This window comes from Corvus moneduloides, chromosome 3 (genome assembly GCF_009650955.1).
Source record: "Corvus moneduloides isolate bCorMon1 chromosome 3, bCorMon1.pri, whole genome shotgun sequence".
Lineage (NCBI taxonomy): Eukaryota > Metazoa > Chordata > Aves > Passeriformes > Corvidae > Corvus > Corvus moneduloides.
In genome coordinates this window covers 111,292,578-111,317,908 of record NC_045478.1, presented here as the reverse complement: position 1 = coordinate 111,317,908, position 25,331 = coordinate 111,292,578, and the positions used below count along the sequence as shown (strand labels likewise).

Sequence of the window (25,331 nt, the reverse complement as noted above, 5' to 3'; positions counted from 1 at the left end):
AAGTCTTGCTGCTTCAGTATATACAGTCACAGTGGTATTGTTTTGGGGGTGAGAATTGCAGCCTTTCTTTTTCTTAGACAATTTTTGTTTTAGGTAGACTTCTCTATTAAAAGTTAAGGAATAAGCACCATGCTATGTCTTCGTAAATGAAGACATTTATTTAAATGTATTAATAAAATAATTAGTAAGTAACATGTGAGGATGTTGGGGTGGAAATCACATTTATTATGATTATTAACCTTCTCATATTGCTGAATGGGGGAGGATGACTGGAAAAGACAGGACTAGCTATGAAAAGAAATCCAGTAATTCCTAAACTCTCACCCCCCTCATGTTAGGCTCAGACCTGTTTTTAAAAAGAAGGACCTACAACAAGTAAAACATGTAGTTAGTCCTGCAGCTGGACTTTTGTAGTGCAGTAAATATGAAGATGCTTAGTTGTAAGTTTCAATACCAGAAGCAGTAAAATACAGCTCTCTGTCACAAAACTGGGAGTGTGCAGTTGTTCCCAAAAGTGGTGTTTTGCCCCACAGGCACCGAGCTCTAACTCATGGTTCTCGTTGAGCAAGTTTCAGGACTGAAGCTTTGTGTCAACAGCTACACGTCTGCATTTTGGCTATAATATTTACCTCAGTCTTTTAAGTAATTGAAAAAAGTGTATCTAATTTCTGATATGAGAGAGCTACTGTAACTGTTAGATTTTAGATATACAGCTATTTAACTTTCATTATATATAAAGTTACCGGTTCTTCCCCCCCATGGTATTAAACTATACTTTCAAAATAAAGAGCTTAGGCCACACATTGGTTTTAAAGTGAAAACTTTTATAGAAAATAGGGGGTTTTGTGCTTACCTGTTTTTCTTGTTGTTGGGTTTTTAAAAATTTTTCTGCAATTTAAATGAAGTGCCTCCCTTCTAACAAGGAAAAAAGCCTCAGCTTGGAAGTGGTTACTAAAAGATAAATTTCACCTCAGAAACTAATAAAATTATTGGAACTGATATACTCCTCATGTTGGTTTTGTAACACTGTATAGTGTTGATAATATTTCAGAGTAGGTGACCTTGCATCTTTTTGTCCTAGCAGTCATGTTTGCACGCAAGGAATACCTATTATAAAAGGAGGAGGCCAAGCTTCTGACAGTGCTGTGTTTATTGGTACGGTTCAAAGTTTATTCTGGGGGCATGTAATCCACACACTTCCATCAGTGAAATGCTAAAAGTACAGAATGACTTCAGTGTTTTAAAAAGTTTAGGTACAACAGTGGCTGCTAAGCCAGAGAAAGTGTTTCCTTTATGTTTAGAGAATATCTATTCTGCAGCTGGGGTTGATGTTGCTGGAGTGACACTGAGCATGCTTGACAATTTGTTCTGCCACTAAGTTGCATTGAGGCAACACACAGTGAATGCTAAAGGCAGTGCCGATGATCAGCCTTGACAGACTTGTAGCTTTCATCAAAACTCGCCTGACACTTCATAAAGTCATACTGGGTGTCTAGTGTCATATTGGCTCCAATGACTTTGCCATATTGAAGTTCTTTAGTTCTTTTAGTAATGTCTGTTGAATAGTTAATTACATAAATGGTATTCCGTAAATGTTTGAGGGTTTTTTGGTTGTTTTGTTTTACTTTGAGTTTGCATTGGTCCAGAAGCTTGAATGAGTCAGACATCTCTGCCGAATCTGGGCAGTGACTTCTTAACGTGTGTCAAGGTTGCCCATGACAGTTTGTACCCTTGGAGCCTTCTGCTCTGCAAAGGGATGGCCTGACTGGAGACATCCTTAAACATAAGAGTAACTGATGACAAGCAGCAAACTGAATGTGTGTGGATGCTAAAAAGCTAGGAGCAGAGGAATTTTCCAGCTGCTGAAGCATTCTGCGAAGTTTTCCTGTCTCATACAGCTGGCTGAGAAACAGTGAAGACAGTTTTGTAAACTAATTCTCTATCTCTGCACCTGGGGTTTGTTTTCCAGCCTTGTTGTGGTATATTGGAAAAAATATTTTGAATGGGTGTTAGAGAACCTCAGCCAATCCTTCTAAGGGGTGGTTGGTCAAAGGACCAATGACCTCCTACCACTCTTGTGGACCACGTTATATAAACCAGTTTATAATTAATTAAATAGAGTTATTCTCCTGACTTGAATCGTGTCGTTCTTCTCGCCGTTCTCGGTACAACAGCGACATATGTGAGCAGGGCTTCTACAAACCTTTATGAATAGGTGTGAGTGAGGCACCGCTGAGCTCAGCCTGAGTAACTTAGCAATTTGAAGCAATGTTCATAAACAATGTCAGTCCAGAGAGGGCCAATCTAGCCCTAAAAACTTGCAAAGATCACTTCTGAAGAGCCAGATTTCTTGGAATGAATCGGTCTGCACTGAATGGGTGAATGAAAAGGGGCAACTGAAATGGCTCCTCCTGACCAGATTGTTACTGTTAACTTTGCTGTAGTAGAAAAACAGGGCCCCTAAGGTTTCTGTGGTAGGCACAGATGCACTTGAAGATACCCACACAGGCTATGTTTGGCTATCTGGAGGGCACATCATGGGTTAAAGTGGAGGCTTCTCTTAATCTCTTTCCCAAGGTTCAGAAAGGAAGAAATCTGTACCACATTAACCAGTCAATGTGGTTAATAAATAAGTGATGCTGTAAATCATGTGAAATTTATTTCCAAACTCTCTAAAGTACTACTGTGTTCTGAATCGTCTGGTACTGTTCAAAAATCACTTTGTTGTGGTGCTGTCACAACTGCCCTTTTTTTGTGGCTGTATGCTCTTTTCAATGTATTTGCCCAACAGTGTTTCCCATTTCCTGAATGGAAAAATTCTTTTTTGAGAGAAAACAAGTAATTCTTTGCACAAAGCCTGCCTCTCAACGCATACAGGTACAAAGTGCAAAGTAGAGGTCAGTGCTAGAAGTGAGTTTGCAAGTGTGAAGATACTCCTGTGTGTCAGAAAAATGCCCAAATGAGAAAGAAATGTAGATTTTATTTCATGCTTGTGTTAGTTCAAATCTAGCTCCATCTTTAACTGTTCAACTCTTTTTTTTGCTTTGGAAGCTTTTCCAGGTAGCTTTGAAATATGAGCTGGTAAGTACAGAGAGCCAGAGTCCTGGCCAAGATGGAGCTTTGGGCATGGCTTTTTGTTTGTTTTGGGTTTTTTTTCAGAAGAAATTGTTGAGCTGTTTTGCTTGAACATTTTATGTCAAGTAAGTAAACTAGTATTAGTTGATGAGAAATACTCTGAACTCGTGTTCTCAAACCTCAATCTTAAGAGTCTTGGTTTCTAGGCCAAATTTTGAAGGTTTATATTCACACAGAATTCTGCTGTGGAATTCTTGTTGCTCAAGAAAGAACTTTTTTGTCTTCGGGAACACTTTCTTTGCTGGTAGAATTACAAAGAGTCAAAGTGCTCCCTTGCTAATGTAATTGCATTAGAGTTTGTAATGTGATGTAGCATCATTGAAAATGCTGGGGCAGTCCATGAAACTACAACTGAACATTTTGACACTGCCTCACAATGGGTGCATCACTTTGGCAGTTGCTGGAAAAATGTTCTGCCACAGTGCCTGTCACAATCCCTGTACTCCACCAATCTAAAGTTACTTTTGTCTTCATCTGCTGAATTTTGTCTGACATATGCTGAGTAGACAAGAAGCAATACAGATTTCAAATGCATGGCTTTTTTGAAAACAAACAGGCCACTCAGTCTCAAAATGCCTTTGCTTATCTTCGATGACCCGTGCTCTAGGGAATATTTCTTCTTGCGGTTGTAACTGAAGGCTGTGCTAATCTAAAGCTGCCATATTGAGCTAGATACTTTCCCTTATTTGAAGGTAATATTTTTCTGTGGACATAGAAAATTGAAAATTTGAAACTAGTGATAACCTTGAAAACCTGCAACTGTAAGTCAAATGTCAAACATAATGATTTCCTTTGGTCTTAATTAAAACTCGACCATATGGTCAGACCAAAGTCCCGTGGGTCCCTATAGAAATAGTACAGCTCCATCTCCATGGCTGAGATATTCTGTCCTGGGCTTTTTTTGGTGGGAATATATTTGGCACAATAGTACCAAACATTGCATGTGATAAGAGCCAAGAGTACCTACCAGTTCTCCCTTGTACCTCTAAAGAAGTAACTGTGCTTCTGTCTCAGCCAAGGAGCAGAATTTAGGGATGGCATCTCTAGCACTGAATTGTTACTATTTGGGAATGACCTTTTTGTTGTTAGGTGTTAGTGCCTGCGCAGAGGTAAAGTGCAACTGCCTGTTTATTTTTATAAGCAGTAAACCTCTTACCCAAATTGGATTAGAAGTGTAGGAAGTAACGTATTGTACCTGTCTAGATATGCCAAATCATGCATTTCCCATGGGATTAGAAAGGAAAGAAAAAGATCTGATTGACTGGCATGGGATTCTTTTTCTCTGAGCAATAACAAACTGTGAACAGGCAGGTGGTCTAACATGAGAAGGTTTTGGAACTGTCCTGTTTGAATTGCTGGCTGTCGGAGGTGGCGCACATGGGAACTAAAGTGTGCAAAAAGTTAGTTTTGTGTTTATGGATAAATACAACTTGTATTAGCATAAAAGTTGGTTCACCTTAGTTTTTAAGGGGCAGCTTTTAATGTATCTGGACATACTTCTGTATACCACTATTAGAAGCCTATTGCATGTGATAAGTAATCAATTCTTGTTCTCTTGAGTTACTGCCTAAAGTAACATTTGTTCTGTACCTGAGCTCATAAAACAGCATTTAAAGTATTCCTAAAAAGATGTCCTTGACTGTCAGAAGTACAGGGAACGGAGGTGCTGAACCCCGTGTGTCTGTGCGGAGCTGTAACATCGCCTAGCAGGCCGCTGTGAAAACCTGACCCTTGGCTTGCAGAGAGGAGGCAGCTCTCTGACAGCTCTCCAGAGGAATGTAGGTCATATGCTTTTATGTGCAAATGCTGGAGGTGATATGTTTAGAAAGGACCAAGTTTTCTACCTTGTGTGAAGACTGTCTAAAAGTTTGAAGTGAGGAGGAAGAATGTAGTAAGATGGTTATGTTTAATAGCAGTGATTTGCAAAATATTCAGGTATGAGCTATGGACTTGGGACACTGACATGCAGAGGTGAGGGGAGCTGTTTTGATGTTATCCAGCACTTTTTTTACCAGAATTGTGGAGGGACTACAGTCAAAGTAGTGAGTGTCAAGAGTTTAGTAAGTGTGGTTAGGAACTGAGAATAAAGCAGAAGGCTGTTGGATAAACTTGACTTTTTGCTTCACGCGCTCTTTAAAGGTAAATATATTTGCCTTCTTGTAAGAGATCCATTTGTGTGTGAGTTGATTAGAAACTGTACTGAATAGTTTTCAAACTTTGTCCCTCTTAAGATATTTTTTCCCTAGAATGTGAGTGTGGGGACACAGCCAGTTATAGCTGAATTTCCATAGCTGAATACTTCTCCTTTTTTTGCTAATCTGAATGAATAATCTAACATGAAATGTTTTTCATCACTGAGACAAAGGTGTTTTTCAGAACTGACAGTGTTACTACTTCTAGCAACTGTCTTAGCATTCTCTGTACAAGTCCATGGCCAAATGATCTGGCTTTGTGGGAATGAAAAATTTCGGGTAGTGCAGGTTCAGCTAGTTCTGCTATAACCTTAAAGGCTTTGCAAGTACAAAAATTGTGTCTTGGAAATGAATTCAAATTGGGCCTCCCTTTCTTTATTTAAGGGAAACCATAATACCTGAAGCTCAGTGAATCTGGGTTCTGATGCTGCAAGATTGCTGAACAACAGCTAAAAAATTCTTTAAGGAAGTGCTTGTGCATAGCCAAGATTAATTGAACCAGAAATGATCCTAGAGAACTTAAAAAAAAAATCTTTTACAATAGCTTTTTCCAGGTACCTGGAAAATTAGAAGTTTACTGTCTTGGAAAGAAGCCTGGTGTGACTACATCTGTATGGCTCTGACTTGGCAGGTGACTTGCATCAGTTTGACCATTTTGGAAACAAATGTGCTTTCTTCAGAATGAGGAATGCTTTGCCTATCGTTCTTTCAGTCTTGAATTTTTATGAATTCAGCACATCTGGTGCTTCAGGTGGTACTTGAAGCCAGGTGAAGAACCATCTTCCTCTGGTTTCAGCTTGGGATAGAGTTAATTTTCATAGTAGCTGTGTTTTGTGTTTAGGATGAGAATAGTGTGAATGCACTGATGTTTTGGTTGTTGCTGAGCAGTGCTTACTCTGAATCAAGGACTTTACAGGGTCCCATGCTCTGCCATCCAGGAGCTGCCCAAGAAGCTGGGAGGGAGCATGGCCAAGACAGGTGACCCAGTCTGGCCAAAGGGATTTCCGTACCAGAGGACATCATGCCTAGTATTATGAACTAGGAGGAATTGGCGGGGAAGGGCTGGGTGCTGCTCAGGGATGGTTTGGGCATCAGTCAGTGGGGTGGTGAGCAATTGTGTGAGCATCACTTTCTTGGATTTCCTTTCTCTCTCCTTTTATGTTATCTCCCTTTTCCTTATGTTTTATTTTAGTTTCTTTCAATTACTTAATTGTTCTTATTTCAACCTGAGGGTTTTACCTTCTTTTCCCTGATTCTCCTGCCTTTCTCACTGGGCAGGGGAGGTGTGAGCAAGCAGCTGCATGGTGCTTCGTGGCTGGATGGGGTTGGTTAAGCCACAACATTGTTTTAAGAGCAGCTTAATTCCCAGATGTCTTACTTGGGCAACAGTTGCTGTGTTGAACTGCTCATTGGGCCTCGTTTCTCTTGTGAGGGACTTCCATGGTGTAGCTGAGGAACGGGCACACAAAGATGTAAGGGTGGAACAGGACTTCATAGGAAGTGCTCATTAGGTTTGTCTGATGGCAGAGTATGACTCGTGTGATGGGAAATGCTTCTGTGCAGTGTGATGACTTATTGCCACTCTGTAACTAGGCTCCTTCAGTGACAAATTGCTCCACAGTTGCTTAAGAATTACCATGGCTGGATGAAAGACATTTTAGAGTTGGCAAATCTGTTTGAAGGAACATTTGTTGTGCCTCAAGAACTTGAGATTCTATTTAGGTCTTTTACCCAGCTGTCCTACAAATCTAATTAACCTCTCCTACCCCTTCCAGAAGTGGTCAGTGTAGAAGAGTTCATAAAGTACCACCTACCCTTCAAGTCACAGAAACTTGAGATGCAGAAAAGGGTTCTTATCTCAAAGCTGTAGCTATAACAACGGACCTTTGTTTTCTCGACCCTTGTAAGAACTTTCTTACTCCTTGCCATAAGCCACCACACAGTAGTGTGGGGGATTAGGTCATTTCCTTCCCTTCTCCTCTTCCTGCAGATTATTTGATTAGCATTTCTATTGTATACTCCAAATAGCATGTTCTTGGCTTCAGGCTGATCCCCCCCCCCCCCCCATAATCTCTTTAAAACACTGTAGTATGACTTTTTATTAGCAGTGTGACATGGGAACTCTTTGCACAGAGATTACATGTGACGTAACACAATAAAAGATTAATGGGGCTGGTAAATCAGTAATCTTCCCTTCTTTCTTCTTCCCTCATGCACCTGAGGGTAGGCTTCTGGGAACCCCCTAACAGTGTTAGTGCCTTATAACACATGAAATATTTTTCTCTTTTGGATATCATTGGCTTTGATCAGAGTTCAGCCTCTGACTTCTTGGGAAACAAAGTCCAGGTTGTGTGTAGTGTATGTTCAGCATTCAGTATTGAGTGTACAAATATACCTCCCCCATGGGATCATTACATGTCCTGGTCTTCCACATTTTTTGCTTCCTTTTCTGTGTTTCCTTTCCTTCACTCTCTGTTTTTACATACCCTGTGTGCAGTAATTTCAAGCTCTTATCCTGTGTGGGGTTTTTATTCCACTTCTTGCCTGTTCTGTTGAATAAAATTATCAACAGGTGTTTAAAATGTCAGTCTTGAAATTCAGTTGTAATATGCTAATCAGGTTAACTCCAGCATAAGGAGTTTGCCATTCAGGCTTCTTGCCAGTCAGGACACTAGAGGCCATAGTGCTGCCAATTGCCTTTGTCTGTAAGGCTGTCTTTTTAGCTGGAACAGCTAGAAATGCATTCCTCTTCAATGCTCATGTTGAATGTCATGTGAAATCACGTAATTGTGTCAAACTGTACAGCATCTGCTTGTGAGTCAGATAGAAGAACATGACGATACAGCCCTTTATTTCTTTAACAACTTCAAGGAAAGAACCTCCCCTGCAGTTCAGCATCACTTTATGAAATTAGCAGTGATATCTTGGGCTACAGATTGTATTGTTTTAGTCTGGCATGGTATCCGTACTCCAGGGGAAATCAGATAGCTTGCCTAGCGACAGCATGCTGGAAGCATTTGCTTCCAGTCCTCAAGGACTGGCATAGTTCTTGTGATTCCATGAAAATCATTAAACCTTCCTCATCATAATAGTGGGGGGCAATGTTGACACAAGAACAGTTGAGTAGAGCATGGCTGTGAGTAAACACAGGCAGGGAAACAGTCATTCAGACTCTGTTGGGTGAGATTCAGTGGCAGCCACATAGAAGTGTGCCTAGGGGCAAAATGAACCCTAGAAAAACCTGAATTAAGATGGGGCATGATTAGCTATAAAAAGGACATTGTGTGGTGTTGCCTGATAGCTCCAGAGGGTCACTAATATGAAGGCAGGTGAGGATTGCTATCTGCAGGAGGCTGGGTGGGGTGGTAGAGAGCAAATCCACCTGTAGCTGCTTCTTAGGTGGCTGCAGCATAAAGTAATCTACAAGCTTATTAACCTGAATGCTGAACAGCTGCATCTGTAAAATAAGAATAGAGGAGTTCTAGAAGCAAATCAGTCTTCGAGTTCTGCTTTTCAGGATGAACGCTTTTGAAACAGTACAACTCAAGTTTTACAACTTGTGTGAGAGAAGTAATGCAACCTAGAAGTGGTCATACCAATGTAACTAATCACTGCAGTTAAATACCTGAATACAGAGCACCTTTTGTACTCTTGGTGCCATATCTGTGTGTTAAGTGATACTAATGCAGTCCTGATGTGCTTTTCTTTTTTTTTTCCTTTTAAAACAATCATGAAAGCAAACCCTTAGCCCTGATTAAAACAGCATCCAAGCTGCCAACTTTGTATAGGCTGGGACAAAATAAAAAATACTTGAAAGTGATGGGGGAGGTGGGGTGGTGTGACTCTTCCACCCCAGTAAAAATTGCCATTTTAAGGATCTACAGATTACCAGTGGAATAGCTGGGTTTGTGTGCCAGTAACATGAGGCTGTTGATTTTTGGCAGGGGGGAGGATTCAGCTTAAATCTCAAGATTGGGCTTGACAAGTCTCTGGGGTTACTGTTGAGATTGATGCAGAAGGTCCCTATCTATCCCCTCATTTGCATTGGTATAGTGGGATTACAGAATAAACCCACAAACAGATAAGCAAAATTATTTGGGTTGAAATAGTTGGAGATTTGTGTGTGGTTTTGGTTTTTCCCTTAGACCCTTGCCAGTTTAGTAATCTGATAGCTGTGATAATAACCATACCATTTCAACCAGAAGAGTGGAAACAAGGGAGCACCTGTACATCAGTTTTCCTCCAGGCACTTTCCAGTGTTCGGGAGCTGTGGCTCAAACACTTCTGTGGAGTAAAGTGGTATCTTTGTGCTTAGTAATCTACAGTAGGAGGAAAAAAAAGTGTCTTTGAGCCTATGTATAATTTTATTATCCAGAATATCCTATGACAAGGTGTTCTGCAGCTGAATTTTCTGGGTAGGTGACAAGATCCTGTAACAGGACAGCTGTACAGTATTACTTAGGGGAAAGTTGGCTGTGGAGTACAGGTTGAGAAGAGAGAAAATACAGATGCATTCACCTTGTTTTCAGCAATGAAGCTGAGTTCTGTGGAGCTGTAACTTCTGCTGTTATGGCATTATGAACAGAAAAGCTGTTTTGACAGTTACAGATTTGAGTGTTACCCAGTGGCTATACTGTGAGGTGAACTGGGGAAGAGATCCAGCTAAAAATTCAACAGAGCTGATAACCCAACTTTTTAAAACATTGACAGATCAGTCCATAAAATTGTGTTTAAAAGATTGAGGTGGCAAGCCAAGGAGGGAGCAGCAGAAACAGGAGCAACAGTCACTTGAACAGCTTGGAGATGTGAGATGTCAGGCTGTATCTACATTGCTTGAGCCAGGGTAATCATGTACCCCTTCTTCACCCACTACAGCTGTCATGTAAAACTTGATGTAAAGGTTAAGCTGCTGTGTCATATCATGCTTGCAGCAGCCTCACAGCATTTGCATGATCAGTTCCACGAGGTAGCTTGGAAGCTGTGGTAACTTCATCACCACTTTATGGCTCAGACATTTAAATTATCCCACCCACTGGCTTGATGCAGTGATTTCAATGTTGGTGGAATGAGAAATGAGCTCATAACCTGGTCTGGCACATGCAGATTTGCCTTTCTAAACGTGCATCCTTCAGGAATGAGCTGTTGTAGAATCATTGGCCATGACAGTCCAGTACACACAGGTGGCATCTGCAGGTGTGCCATGTGTCCAGTCCTACAGTGTTAGTGAAAATGGAGATAGCAATGCCTGAAGACTTTCTGCTGGTATAATTCTCACTCTATTAAGAAATTACTCTTTGTGTGGGAGGTGAGGAAAGCTAGCTGGGCTAATAAATTATGGTTAAAAAAAAAAAGAAAAGGTATAGCATGCATGGGTACAGTTATGTAAGAGAAGGAAATAAATCAGTGTTTCTCTGAGAACCTCATCCACAGAGCTGCCAGGCAATTGGGCTGCAGTATTGTTCTCAACACACCCTCTGCTTCCTTTTTTCCTTTTTGGGGCCCGGGATGGATGAATTGATGGAGCAGGAGCAGGATGCCAGCTCTGCCTCCAGCCAATGCTGCGTGGTGCCGCGGTGTTTACCCAGCTTACGCAAGGCAGAGCCGGCCCCTCTTGAGGCAGAAGGCGCTTCCCACGGCTGAAGTAAAAGCACACAGAGCAGCCACTCAGTCTGGCAGTTGCTGGGGGTTTAAAGGAGTTGGTGGATTTCGGCTGATTTTTAACAAGATCGAAGGGTTGGATTTTTTCTTCTCTACTGTGTAGGAATACTGAGAGGACGCAAATATCCTGGTAAGTGCTCTGCATGCCATCGCTTTTCCCTTTTAGTGTGGCATTGTTTCAGTCTCTCTTCTAAAAGCCTCCTCAGCTGCAGTGATTTTCAGTGATTCGGTGGAAAGGAAGTCTGAGAGCGGGCAGTGTGTCTGCAGGCTGCCCTTCCACCTCAAAGAGGTAGAGACATTCAAAGTGCACAGCATAATAAGTGCTGATTGATCATAAGAAGTGTCAGTCACTTCTCTTTTTTTGAGTGCAGAGCAAGGTGCCTTAAAACTGTCATTACCTGATAAAATCATACCAAGAGGAATTTCTCATGGAGCTGTTAAGTATTTGTGTTGTCTAAACCAAAAATAAAGGCTTTAAATGTAACTGTAACTCCTATTTTTGCTAGATGATATAGTATGCCATGTGAAAAGGCTTTAGTGTAATACAAACAGCTATTTAGCAGATACTTTGGTACATGAACTGCCTCATCAGGAAGTCAGAGGCTCATAAAAAGCAAAACACTAATGTTCAGGCATGTAGAACAAGAAGTCATTGTGGTTTTTTGCAAGCCCAGGCTCCTCAGCCATACATTTCAGTACAGGTGCATCAGACAGTAGACTTTCCTGGACTTGAAAAGCTCCATTGCTTTATGTAAAAATAAGATGCCTCTGTTTTGGTCTAAACTCTTAGGAAGTTTTGCTCTCGTGACTGACTCTAGGTGAAAATTGGGACTGCTTTTTTTTTTAAGGTAATACTGCATAATTTTTCTGAAGCAGTAGAGAGGATGATGTTAAAAGTTTCTAACTGTAGAGTTCTGTGTAGCAGAACTGTACTTCTGTACTAGTGTTGTACGAAGTTTTTTTCTTTTCTGCTTGTCCTTGTGCGAGGCACTCTCTGAAGATACAAATAGGTATGCTATGGCTAATGAACACCTGACGTTCTCCCAGCATATATACATACCAGTAGTATTGTTTTATGGCTTTTTCATATGAGTTACAGGTTATAAGTAAACTTCATTTGATAATCTGAGTGAAATGAAGGTAAAATCAAAACTATACTTTTTTTCAGCATAGCCCACAGAGTTTGTACTAACAGGCAAAGTGCAAGTGCAGCCAAAACTTCATGGAGAAAGCTGCAAATTAATCTTCTGAAGTAGCTTGCATGAGTAACTTTGACAGGTAGTTCAGCTGGTGGAGCAAGGACAAGCTGTGGTGTTTGGCCCTCGTGCCAGAGGGGCTGAGCCCCGTGCCAGGCTCCGCGCGTCATCACCACTATATCCAAAAGCTGCAGGAGATGGGTGGCAAGGGGGTTCAGACTGCGTGTAAATGGAGCAGGTTAACTGGTGAAGAACTTTCTGAGCTAATTAAGGATACAGATAATATTGCAGTGACAGCTTTAAAATAGACACCTTGTGCTAAAAGACAAATGTTTTTGGCTTCCCACACGCAGTCTGAATTACATCATTTATAACCCGTAGGAGGTTATCGTGGTTTCCTCAGGGGAGGATCAGCTGTTACTTTTCATAACTGAAAAAAATTCTGGACTATTTCTTTTTCCAAGGGAATATTTTCCGAACCAATTTTTGTCAGTCTGTTGGAGTGGAGCATTATTGATTATATAAATCTGCCAGGTTTAATATACCCAACCCCATTCTCATGTCATCAATGGCAGTTCAGAGTAAGAGAACTGAAGTTAGCAGAGGTCTGATTGAAATGAGGCCCTTGTGCTTAGATGGGTTTTTTTGGTCTTCTGAAGAGGAATGCTATTTTTGAGTACTATCATAAAGTACCGATTTTCATATAGGTGCCTATAATAGAAGTCCTATTCTAAAACACTTCCCTTGTTCATTGAGCAAGGTTGCTTGTCCTCAAGGTGCTGTTCCTGTCTTTCCTGAAATTGCTGCGAACTTCTCAGACTTGCTTCTGAGACTGGAACAGAATTTGAAGCAGAATGCTAGATGCCAGTTCAACCAAAACTGCTGTTTCTTAGACTGAACAAAGTTACCCGTGGCGTTAGAGCAGAACAGTAGATTTACTCTTGTCTATCAAGTTAATGCCCCTTTCAAAGTGTCTACAGACAATGGGTTTTTGTGTGTGTATGTGCTCTGACTCTTGCATGACTTGCTTCCACGATGACCAGACCACTAATGGCAGATGTCCATGGTAAAAAGATGCTTTCATTCTGTTTGTGACAATGAAAAACTCCTCTACTGAGATTTTACAGATGTTCTCAAGACAGAGTAGTAGATAGTAGATAGCTGTTGCATTGGTTTTATGCTTGGTGTCTTGTGCTGGATCGGCTGCTTGCTCATTTCAGAGCTTGGCCTCATTGTCTTGTTTTTGGTATCTTATTTTTGTCTTGCTTTCATATCATAAGACGCTTGTGTATGTATAGTGGATGACTAAGCTTATTCTGAGTTACAAAAGAAAAGGTATGCAGTATAGACTAAGGAAATAATAAGCCATACTAAAGTAAAAGGCTGGACTGATACTCCACACTCCCAAGGCTTATTCTTGGAGATTTTTGATGCTGAAAAACTCCCTTTTCTAGAAATAAGGAAGTGAATTATCCTTCCTTAGAAAGGTATTGTATGGCTATTGATCTAAAGTGATAGGCATTTAAATTGCACTAACAGATGCATCACTATACCTTCCCTGTGCATCTGTAGTGAAGGATACAAGCTGTAGGCAGAATGTGGCTAATCTCAAAAGTGGAGTCTAAAACCAGCTGATGTTGCAGGTGTGTGTGGGAAGGAAACATTAGCTTGTTTTTTAACTGGAAACTGGGAGAAGTGTTAAAACGATGGTTGATAAACACATGCTCTTTTTACCCAGTGATCACTTCAGTAAAAACGATTTTAATAGCAGCTTATGAAAAGATTAATAGGGAAAAACAGTTAAAGGAGAATAATTTTCCAGTGGTGAAAATTACTTCACCCATCACGTAGAAGAAAGTGATTTCTCAACCTTTGTCTCAGCTTTCAGAAACAGTGATGCAAGGAGCCGATTCCTTGTTGCTCGCACCAGTGGAGATCAGTAACATTATTGATATTGTTTGTGCAACCTGGGCTTGGTGGGAACACATACTCAAACAAGCAGTCAGTCTGCTGGGAATTACTGTGGTTTTTTGGGTTGGTTTTTTTGAGGCTTTGTTTCCCCCCCCCCTTCTCTCTGATTACTTATTGCCTCCCCCTCCCTCCATGCTTGCAAATACCTTTATCTTGGGGGACTAGTATTCTGTACAGCTTGTATCTCACAGTGACTTTTAACTTTGGTATTCTGGTTGTTTAAATCTGGAAATCAAGATTTTTACTTTGAAGTGGTGAGATGTAACTACAGAAGAGAATACGCAGTGCTGAAATACTGTACATGTATTCAGAGGATTTTGGTTTCTGATCTTGCAGTTGCAGGAGACTTGCCTAGTGGAAACTGGAGTGATAAAGAGCTTAAATGTGTAAATGGATGTTGGCAAACTTGGGTCCTACTTGTATCTTGTCAGGTATTGTCACACTATTCAATGGGAATTGTTTGTTTGCAGTATGGGGTTTTAAATCCAAATAAAGCTGTAGGCAGTAACATGTAAATCTTGAGGGATAAGGACAAAATCTTGTTTTGTTGATAATGGAGTTACTTATAATTTATGTCTAACTGGTCAAAAAGTGCACCTAAAGTGCATATTCCAGTTGCTTGATAAAATTATGTGGACTTCCTAAAATTAATGGTATTCCTTGAATAATTTAGGTTGGGAGGTTGTCTGGTACAGTCCCTAGACTCAAAATGGAAGTGGACTGCGTTAGATTGGGCTGTTCAGGGCCACATGCAGCTTGGTCTCCAAGGATGGAGATCTCATAACCTCTGTGGATTGGGGGTTCCCCGCCCCACCCCCCCCCCCCCAATAGCTAATCAGGATTTTCTGCATTGTAGTTTGTTAGTTGCCTCTTGTTCTGTCACTGCATACCTGTCAGAAGGACTAGGTTCCATTTTGTCCCTATTCCCTCTGGTTTAGCACAGAATTGCTGAGGGAAGAGCTGGATGTGAGAATTGCAAGGGTAGTCAGTGGAGAACAGCAAATAGTATAAAAATAAAAACATTGATAGATAAGATGTCTTGTGCTTTATTTCTAAAAGCAAAAAAAAAAAACCCACGCTCAAAAAGTTAAAATATGTAGATGCAGAAAATAAAGATAATATTAAAAAATGGAGGGGAAAATTCCCATTTTTTGCATCTGAATCAGCATATTTTTATTTTAATGTATTCATTGACAGAGGACTTCTTTCTATACTGTGAAAGTGGTTTTCTATGCAGTATTTCAGAAAAGGGCTAGTCTGGCACTAGCTACAGTTGCTAGCAGCCTATAATGCTGGCTCTGTGTTTAGAAAATGACGGTAATTTATTACAAAGAGACTTTTATTCTAGTATTTTTAGCTTTCAGCCGAGTGTTTAATGAATCTCTGCTTGGGCTCATTGAATTTATGTTCTCCCCTCCCCCTGCCCCATTTTAACCATTAAGATACTGCTATTCTTGCCGCAATTCCAGAAGCTGTGCTTGGTCTAAGAAATAGCAAACTTATTCACAAGGCGCTGTGCCTTACTGCAAACAAAATCTGAAGACTTGCTGAAGCAACTTAAGACTAGTTGTGAGTGAGTCTCATGATCAGGAAAGGCAGCTGAACGGTTGAGGATGACTGCTAAGCGAGAGCTGGTAGCTCAAAACCAACCAAAATTCAATCTGTCTCTGTCCCCCATGGAAAATGACGTGTTCAATGAAAGTGTGCTCTTAACCTCATGTACTCCGAAGCATGGTTTGTGAGGTCTTCCCAGGGGATAGTCTGGATGCAGGGACCAGTGTTTGCATGAGACAGGAGCGATTACATCGATACGACTTTTCTTTCTACTGGAATGGAGTCAGAAATCTGTGGCTTGCTTTCTCTGCTATAGCACTCTGCCTTCTGTGACTTTAGTGAGTACTGGAGAAGAGGAAGGCTTGTATGAAACCAGACTTACATTCCTCAAGCAAATTTTAAATGCTTTTCTCAATTTAGTTCTTATCACTTTCTAGTCCTTCAAAACAGTTGCACGTGATAGTATTGAGCAAGTTATCCTCATTGAACTTTCTGCTGTCCCCAGAGGAACCAGTGTTAAGAATAAAAAGGTATTACCTGTTCATGAGTTCTTCCTGTTTTTGATACTGGAGGGTTTTAACTAGTACCTGTTGTGGTTTGGGGCTAATTGCAAACAGTTGTGCTCACCTTTAGCCATGCAAGTTGCATTACTCACAAAATCTTTTCAAATCCATAATACAGGACTGTGCAAAGGTAAGGGGTTTTGGGCTTTGGTCTCTTCTCTTTGGCAGAAGCAGAGATCTTGACGTGAAATGTTTGCTGCTGCCAGTACTATGATTTTTGGAAAAATGTTGGATGAGATGGGATCTTGTAATTGGCATCTTATTCCTTATCAGTGTCAAAGGTTCTTGGAGGAGTTTAGAAGAGTCTGTTGTTCAGAGCTTGCTCCAATGAAGCCTGTTCCACTGATGTTTGGAAATGCTGCTGCAAAAAGCAGAAAAAATGTAACTTGCATGTATTTTGAACAAAAAGTCCGTTCCTTGGCTATATACTGGCACTTCAGAGCCAAGTTGTCTTTTTAATTAGCCTTTCGTAACTTTTTGAAGAAGTCTCCTATAGTACTGTAGGAATAAAAACTAGTCAGGTTATACTACAAGAGAAGGCCCATTATATATTTTAGTGGATCCCTTTCTTCTACTCAACAGCATTCCTTCCAGTGAGTTCTTCATTCAGCTTTAAATGATCCATAAGCCTGCTCTGTTTCAGGACTGGAGATGTTATCCCATGGCAGATTAGACTCATCTCTAGTGGGACAGCAATTGAGTTTTATTTGCAGACCCAAATTTCCCTTGCACTGATCTTCAGGACCTCATTGGAAGCATATCATTGATCTTTATTATTTTTGGGAAGAAAAATATTTTTCTTTTGGATACAGTGCACCAGGCTGATCACAGTGGAAGAGAAGTAGTGTGTCTGTTGGACTGATTATTTTTTTGGGAGTGCTGAATTTTGTATGTGTTTTGAGTTGAAGTAATCTGAGGGTGTAGTAGTTGTGAAAGTGGCATGTGAAGCTCATAAAGGTTCTGAGATGTATTTTTAAAAAAATGAAGTTCAAACATTCCAGCCAGACTTCTGAAAGTGGATGAGTAAGCTGTGTTATTAATGATGGCTCTAGATTTCTAATGCTCAAACCTTCCTTAAGTCTAATAAGAAGTGGATTTCCATCATGTGCAAAATAAACTTGAGTGGATTTCTTTAAATGTAAAGCAAAAGAAAGTGTTTTAAAGAGGAGCTGAGCGATAGATGTGGGACATCTTTCCTTATACTGAGATTCCCTATATAACTACTTGTATTGCTGAGGTCTGTCCCTGGGAACTGCTGACCCCTTTTATTGTTTCTGCACAGGTCTCTGGCCACTTGTGCAGGTAATGCTTTAGAGTCTCCTCTAACATGTTACTTTCATGAGACTTTGAAGTTGACTCAGTCTGAGACATGTATTTTTTTAGTTTTCCATTAAAATTGTTCACTTGGATGAACAGAGGAAGAGGAGAAGCTGCACCAAACCTGTTCTTGTACTAATGGCTAAAGTTATTTTTAATATTTGCCTTCCCACTTTCTCTAAGTGAAAGGATTATCTCTTTATCTAACACTTTAATGTGGGGTTATGCTATTTAAATCTTTGGTTGCCGTGTCATGGTATTTCCTAGTCCTGTGCTGTTTCCTAATAGGCACTGCTGTAGGTTTCGTGGCAGTATTTCTTGTGAGTTGGTAAATGTCAAGGCAGAGGACAACTGTTGGCCAAGATGAAAGTAGTTGTATGTGAAGAAGCCCGAAATGCAGGGGAGAGGCTGTTGAAGAGATCAATATTCAAGCAGAAAATAGGTTAATCATGTGGGGAGGAGATGAGAACATGAGCTCTTTTAGAAGACAGCTATACAAGCAACTATAATGCAAGAAGATTTTAAAATAAAACAAGAAATGCTGGAGTTGATTGTAAAAATACTTCATAGAAAATATATCCTTATTTTTATATACAGATAAATTACGAAGATTCATACTTCTTAAGTAGAAGTACTTCAGAAGGGAGATGTGTGTAAAGAACTGAGCGCTATTAAACACTAGGATCTATATAGTTCAGTATTAACGTCAGTAAAGCAGCCCCGAGGTGTGTTCACAGGCACATCGTTTCAGAAAGTGTGGTGCTCCAAAGCCGGGTGTGATGCCAGGAGGCAAGGAGGACCCTGGAAGACATGCAAATTGTGAACACAGTTAATGTTGTGGGGCCCTCTTTATCAAATAGGGCAATCTTCACTTCAGTGTGTTGTGACTACTGGCATCATACGGATTTAAGGTCACCTTTTCATGTGATAAGTTTGCTTTAATGTCTTTAGTTTAGAATTTTAAAGACAAAACCTACAACAGTGAGTAACCTCGAAATCCCAGGGGAGTTACCACTACACTTGGGTCAGCAATCTAGAAATGCTTTGGAGCAAACTGTAATCCTTGACTCTCTCCTGTGCAACTGCTGCTGTTCCTGTGTGACAGAGGAAGACTGTTGGATCAGTAAAATGCACTTTGAGCAGCAGCTGAGGATGGGTACCCTAAGGCTTGAACCAGGACAGCTGCTGAGTGAAAGTGCTCACTGCTTCCCAGGCAGCAGAAATAGGTTGATGTCACTGTCCTGGAGATGGGACACAGACACTTCACAGCAGCATTGTGTAAATCGAGTTTATTGTGATGCACTCACACATCTCTCAGTACTGTTGTGATAATGTTAAGTGTGTGCTGGCCACAAAGACAGGCTGCAGTTAACTTGTTTCAAGCACTGTGAAATCTACAGTACCCAGACTTGAAAAACAAAAGAGATTTGGAAAATAATGAGAAATGAAAGGGGAAACAAAAAGGTTTCTATTCAGTCTCCTGGCTGTGTTTTGCAGGCATCATAGCAAACGTTTTGAGTACAGTGTGATGTCTTTGCCTGTATTTGTGAGAAGCCTTCCCAAATATGTGGAATAGCATGAAGGAGCAAACTTGAGTTTTTAGAGAGCACTGTGAGCTGATTGCAGATGGCAATCAACATATGCATGCTGAATATGAATTTGTAGATTTGAGAAAACATGTTGAAGGCCAAGCTTCTCTGTGAAGGAGCAAAGACTGGGAGAGGGCGTAGAGATAAGGTCAGTAAAGGGATCTTTGCATCAGCTTCTGAACAAATGTGAGCAGGCTGTCAAGCACTGCCATATCTCTTCCTCTGTTCTTACGACATAACATGGGGATAGATAAAATCTGCATGATGACATCTATTCTGCTAATAACTATGGTCTAGTTAAGGTAGAAGAAAGTGGAGATACAGCATTGTAGTTGTGATCAAAGTTGATGACAGGATTCAAAAAGTGCTGTGTGGGTCAAAAAGTGCATTTGCACAGAAGGCAGAATGTTAACCATCAGTACTGAAAAAGATTAGTAGCTCTTCGAGCTGGTGTGGAAACTCACCTGGAAGGACCAAGGGAATGTTCTTATTTCTGTTAAAGAAAGCCTCAAACAGGCTCTCATCAGCTTTATTCTTTATCAAGCAAGTGCTCTGCTGGGTAGGCTTTCTCTAGAGGAAGGTCAGAGATGAGCTGCACAGGTCAAAAGTGTCTGGAAATGCTACTAATGAGAAGCTGTAAAAAATACAGTAAGAACTGTTCCTCAAAGCAGAAGTCTGAGTGAAAAATGCTTTTCAAGACTGTTTTCATTAGGAGTTATGTGGAATTCCCTCAGGAAATCGCCTTCAAACAGATGTTTATATCACTTCTGTCTCTGGCTAAACATGAGAGATCACATTGCACACCCTAAACTTTTATGGTAAGCTTGATATCAAATTGTCATACGACTTCCTTCCATCTGCAAATCCAGAAACTTCTTGGAAAGCTCTGAATTAGACACTTCCCATGAAAACTTCTGCCTCTCTAGCTAATGGGCTGGTCTTGCTTTGTGGGGTTTTTTTTCTTTAAATTTAGTACCTATCTGGCTCTACTTCTCAACAGCTGAATGAAATAAATGAAGCTATGTATCATTTATTCTAAAAAGTAGCATGGAGGAAAACAAATGTGTATGTTTTAAGGCCATAGTGGAATTTTCTAAATGCTTTTTTTTTTTTTTTTTTTTGTGATCTGGCAGTTCTTCAAGGCAATGCAACCTTAATTCATGTGGTTTTATATATCTGTTTTTTAAAATTATTTCAGGCAAAACCAAAACATGGAAAACACAAAATATTGTACCTACTGTATCAGATTGGTGTGCAAGTTTGTGTAATTGGAGTAGAGTATTTTCTCTTACACTTAATTTTGATTTTATTTTTACAGGAAATAATGAAAAAAGTGTGCCACAACTCTTGATCAGAGACCTGAAATTTGAGAATAAGTCATTAGCTAAGCTCATGTTTTCTCCTGATCAAGAAAATCATCCATCAAAAGCACCAGTCAAGTATGGTGAATTGATTGTATTGGGGTAAGTGTTTGTGTGTAAGAGAGTCTGAGGGTTTTCTGTGCTGTAATTTTGTGTAATTCTGGGCATTGTGTTAATCAGTTCTTGGATTTAAATATGAATAATTGAAAATCTGTAATTAATAACACTATACTAATTAAGAATACCTAGTGCTTAGAATGAAAGTTCTTGTGGGTCTGTATCTCATGAGGAGCTAAGCAATACAGGAATGATGGACTTCGTTCTTTTTCTGTGCTTTTTGATAGGTACAATGGGTCTCTCCCAAATGGAGATAGAGGAAGAAGGAAAAGTAGGTTTGCTTTATTTAAAAGGCCCAAGGCAAATGGGGTGAAACCCAGCACTGTGCACATTGCCTGTACCCCTCAAGCAGCAAAGGTAAGCTCCATTTCTCTGCTGAAGTCTGTCTCATTTCTCCCAGTGCCATATAGAGAGCTGTCAGGGAACAGCTTAAACAGCATAAAGTTCTGACTGTGAAAAGAATGGTTTGTGTTTATCTAAAGTTTTTTAGTACCTGTCAGTGTTAGCAAGAAACAATTTGGCGAAGATGATTTGTTGCCTAGTCCTTGCCATGGCCAGAAAAAAAAAATTAGTTTTGAAACTTGAATGTTCTGGGCACAGGCTAGTCATAAAACACTTTCTATTTTGCTTTCTTTCCAAACTCACTACAGACATCTGTTCTAGGCTTTGTGGTTTTGCACTCACTCTGCTTTAGGACTAACTTTGCTTCACATGCAGCTGACTTTTAAATGATCCTTTGCCAAAGCTCTACGTGCACTTGCTGCTCCATCCAAGGGGTAGGAGTTCCCCAGGGATCAGGACGGGTGGGTTTGCAGGGCATGTTTCATGGGGCTTGTAATCAGAGTTCCCATTAAGAAGCAGTAAAGGAAGGGCTTAGGCCCTGAAGTTGAACTGTATTTCATGTCAAAATGAATACATTATAGCTAAGGTATTACCTTACCTGAATTGTAGCTATCCAAGTGTGTGTGCAGTTGTGTTCAATAACTAATGGAGCATTTCTACTAAAACAATGGAATTTGAGGATGCTTAGTGGTTGTTTAGAAATTGCCAGTGACAAGATCAGGCCTTTAAACAAATACAGTAGTGTTAAGTGTTTGACTGCCAGAACGCCTTGACGCTTAAGGATATTGACCCTAAATTCAGGGAATGCTATGAAGTATTCTGAAATCAAAAGCATTTTACTAACCAAAATTCTTGTAGTAGAATAATGATCATAGGGGATCTGTGAAAAGAACATTTCTTTTTGCAAGTGCTTTATGGTCTGGTAAGTGCTGTTTAGCAGCACTTTTAGAAGTGTTTGTCAGTTCCTAGTAGGTAAATGCAGAATGAACATCTAGACTAACAAACTGAAACCTTTGCTACAACTTCTACAACCTGTGCTGAGTTTCTCCGTTTTACCCTATTTACCACCACTTTTTTGTCTGTGTATCTTAAATCAGTCATTACTGATTTTAGTATTAACTCAAATCCTGTTTTTAGAATGAAGTCCCTAAGTTTTTGTCCTCACCTTACTGTTAGCCAAGTTCACGCTGAGGTGACCATGGAGGTGTTACATTCAGTTTTAGCCTTTGCATTTGGTTGTTTTGTCCTTTTGTATTCAGGCTGGTGTTGCTTTAACACAAAACATGACTAATAATATGCCTTGGTTATGTGTATTTAGTTGCAGCATGTGGTGAAGAGACCAGTTTGGTCTGTTGCTGAATTAATCTTTTTTTTTCTTTAATGGCTGGGACTGGGTTTTGTGAAGTTTAACTACAGGTGTGTCATTAACAACCATCTGCCTTAATGCATTAATTAGCACAAGAGCCTGGTGTGTTATATATATATAGTCTGCTTTGCTGCTGTATGCTGTAGAATTATTGTGCACTGGTTCAATAATATTTGGCATTTTTCCGTAGGCAATAAGTAATAAGGACCAACACAGCATATCTTACACTTTGTCTCGGGCCCAGACAGTCGTAGTTGAATATACACATGACAGCAACACAGATATGTTCCAGGTATGTGAAGTAAATGTGTGTCTTCTCACTTTTGGTAGTTTCAAACAAGGCATCCTCTCAGCAGGCTGTTCCCCTCAGACCCAAAAGTTTGTGTGTGTCAGTTTCTGCGCTCACTCTTCAGAGCAATTTAATTCTGTTCATTCCCAAGGCCATCCTGTGAACAAGGCTGTGTGTCTGTACATCTCATCTCTTTTAGACTTAGGCAAAGGTGAAAGTTTGGATTTTTTGTGACTAATGTTCAAGATTATGATTTTGTCTTTGATTGCTGGTCTGCAAGTCACATAATCTGTCTCCTAGTCCCTCCTTGCAAAATGAAGAATAAAGGACACCGTTCTCTTTAAGCACTTGGAACTTTGCTTCTGGCATTTACAAAGGGATTTGGGATCAGCCAGTTGGAGACAGGGTAGAAGAAATACAATGTGAAACACAGGAAAGCTTTTGGCACAACTAATATGAAAAATACTCTGAACTTCTTTAAGCAAACCCAGAAATGTCTAAAGCACTGGGAGATGTGAAGAGAGGAGCCTCAGTGCTGATGCTGGCAGATCACAACAACTTTGCTGCAGTTCCTGTGTGTATGACAAGGGACCACAAACACATTTGCAGCTGTGGTGTGCCTTCATATCTTATAATTGTTTCCTGTTTTTCTCAAAAGGAAGGGTTTTGTTTTGGGGTTTTTTTAAATGTGTGCTTTGTTCTCTCTGATTCCCAGACCGTGATCTTGTGTAGCTTCCCCTCCGCCCTCCCCCCCTGTTGTTGCCTCTAGTTTATGGCAAGGAGTTTTGCTGTCACAGCATTTCGCTGTGACGCCACTGTAGGATCTAAGGAGGTGGGAGGTGTTGGGAAGTGGTGGAGGGGAAGCTGCTTTGCAACTGCAAACACAACAGAGCAAAAGGACTGTAATGAAATCACCGCAGCATAAGCTATTGTCTGTGTGAGTGTTCTCTCTTCAGGCATGCTTTGGCATGTGTGCTGCTCTGAAATCGCCCCTGGCAGTCCCTGTGTACTCACAGGTTATCCTGCCTAAGAAGCAATAGAAAAATACATTCTGACAAAGCAGTTTTAGTCTCATGAAAGCTCTCCAGCCCTCACCAAAAAGCACCTCAAGCTTTTGGGTCTCTTGCTCAGCAGTTAATCAGTCTTAATATAACCACCTATTTTCAAAGAGCCTGAGAGCTTTGGAAGTGAGTGAGTAGTAGTGTGTAAAGGGGGCTTTAAACCCAGCTTTGTGGGTGTTTGGGAAAGGGTTATTACTTTTCTTCTTACTTTGTAAGGAAAAGGACAAGATGAGTTGACTGGAAAAGCAGTGATACTCATGCAGTTCTATCAAACTCAATAGAGTTGTATGGGACTGCAAAACTCACCGTTCCCTGCAGCCAGAAAAGGAGGCACAGCTACCAAGAAACCTGACTGTAGTCAGATGTTGTTACATTCTTGTGTTCTGTGAGTAAATGTAGCCCCTCTCTGCCACAACCACCTAGTACCTGGTCTTTCACAAAAGGTTTGCTGCTCCTCAGTGCCCACCAGAGCTCACATAATCTGATTTTCATACATCTGTACCGTGACTTAGTCTGGCACTGTTCAGAATGTTCTGGGCATGCAAAGTGACTGCATGTCACTGTTCTTCCCTCTGACTGCTGTTCCCTGGCTGTTTTGGTGCTCCTGCAGCTGGTCTGCCTGACCTGAGTGTAACCTCTCTGATGAAAAGGCCTTCAATGGGAAATCATCTCAGAATTGATTTAATTGCATCATTTTATTTCTCCTTCCTTCATTTGGCTGTACCCAGCTTTCAGAATAACTTTGATCATTTGGAAGCAGAAAAATTCATCAATTCAGATGAAGCTTTAGAAACCTAAATTGATAGATTGCTAGACAGGAATGCTTTAAATTGTAACGTCATGATTTTTGTATCATTGCTTTTAAGTGCTTTGAATTTGAATATTCCTAGACCCAAAGACAAACTTCTGACCAGTTGTTTTTTTTTAATCCCTTTCCAGATTGGTCGGTCAACAGAGAGTCCTATAGACTTCGTAGTAACAGACACAGTTCCTGGGAGTCAGAGTAATTCGGATACACAGTCTGTGCAGAGCACTATATCAAGGTTTGCCTGCAGAATCATATGTGAACGAAACCCTCCCTTTACAGCAAGAATATATGCTGCAGGATTTGACTCCTCAAAAAACATTTTCCTTGGGGTAAGGGAATTCTTTTTCTTTTTTTTTTTCCCACTGAAAGTTCAGTGCAGGCTTATTTTTTAAACTAATTCATAGCTCCACTTCAGCCAAATTAAAAGTTCTCATTGATGTAATTTCTTTTAGGAGAAAGCTGCAAAGTGGAAGACATCAGATGGGCAAATGGATGGACTAACAACAAATGGAGTTCTTGTTATGCATCCTCGTAATGGATTCACAGAAGACTCCAAGCCGGGGGTGTGGAGAGAAATTTCTGTGTGTGGGAATGTGTTCAGCCTCCGTGAAACCAGATCAGCTCAACAGAGGGGAAAAATGGTGAGAGGAGTGACCAATGTTTTATGCAACCTGTGTAAAATGGTGCAGCCATGAGGGGTATAGTTTGGGCATAGAGCTGGAATCTGCTGGAATTCTGTGTAGTTGTCAACTCTGCAATTAGTTACACTGCCTTTTATGTGTCTGTCTGCGTGCACAAAGGTGTCTTACTCA

General features: G+C 40.5%; 1 protein-coding gene across 3 annotated transcripts in view; it reads left to right on the top strand.

The window, feature by feature from the left end:
- The window catches only part of PELI1 (pellino E3 ubiquitin protein ligase 1), a 44,248-nt gene that overhangs the window by 15,270 nt on the left and 3,647 nt on the right, over nucleotides 1-25,331 (top strand). For 2 of the 3 annotated variants that reach the window (XM_032103540.1, XM_032103541.1), the window contains 5 exons: nucleotides 20,494-20,638; nucleotides 20,881-21,010; nucleotides 22,552-22,653; nucleotides 24,651-24,848; nucleotides 24,972-25,160. In XM_032103540.1, the coding sequence (XP_031959431.1) occupies nucleotides 20,494-20,638; nucleotides 20,881-21,010; nucleotides 22,552-22,653; nucleotides 24,651-24,848; nucleotides 24,972-25,160 (764 nt within the window). Of the gene's footprint in view, nucleotides 1-10,950; nucleotides 11,116-20,493; nucleotides 20,639-20,880; nucleotides 21,011-22,551; nucleotides 22,654-24,650; nucleotides 24,849-24,971; nucleotides 25,161-25,331 lie in introns of those variants that run through there. The other variant, XM_032103542.1, reaches the window with a different exon arrangement.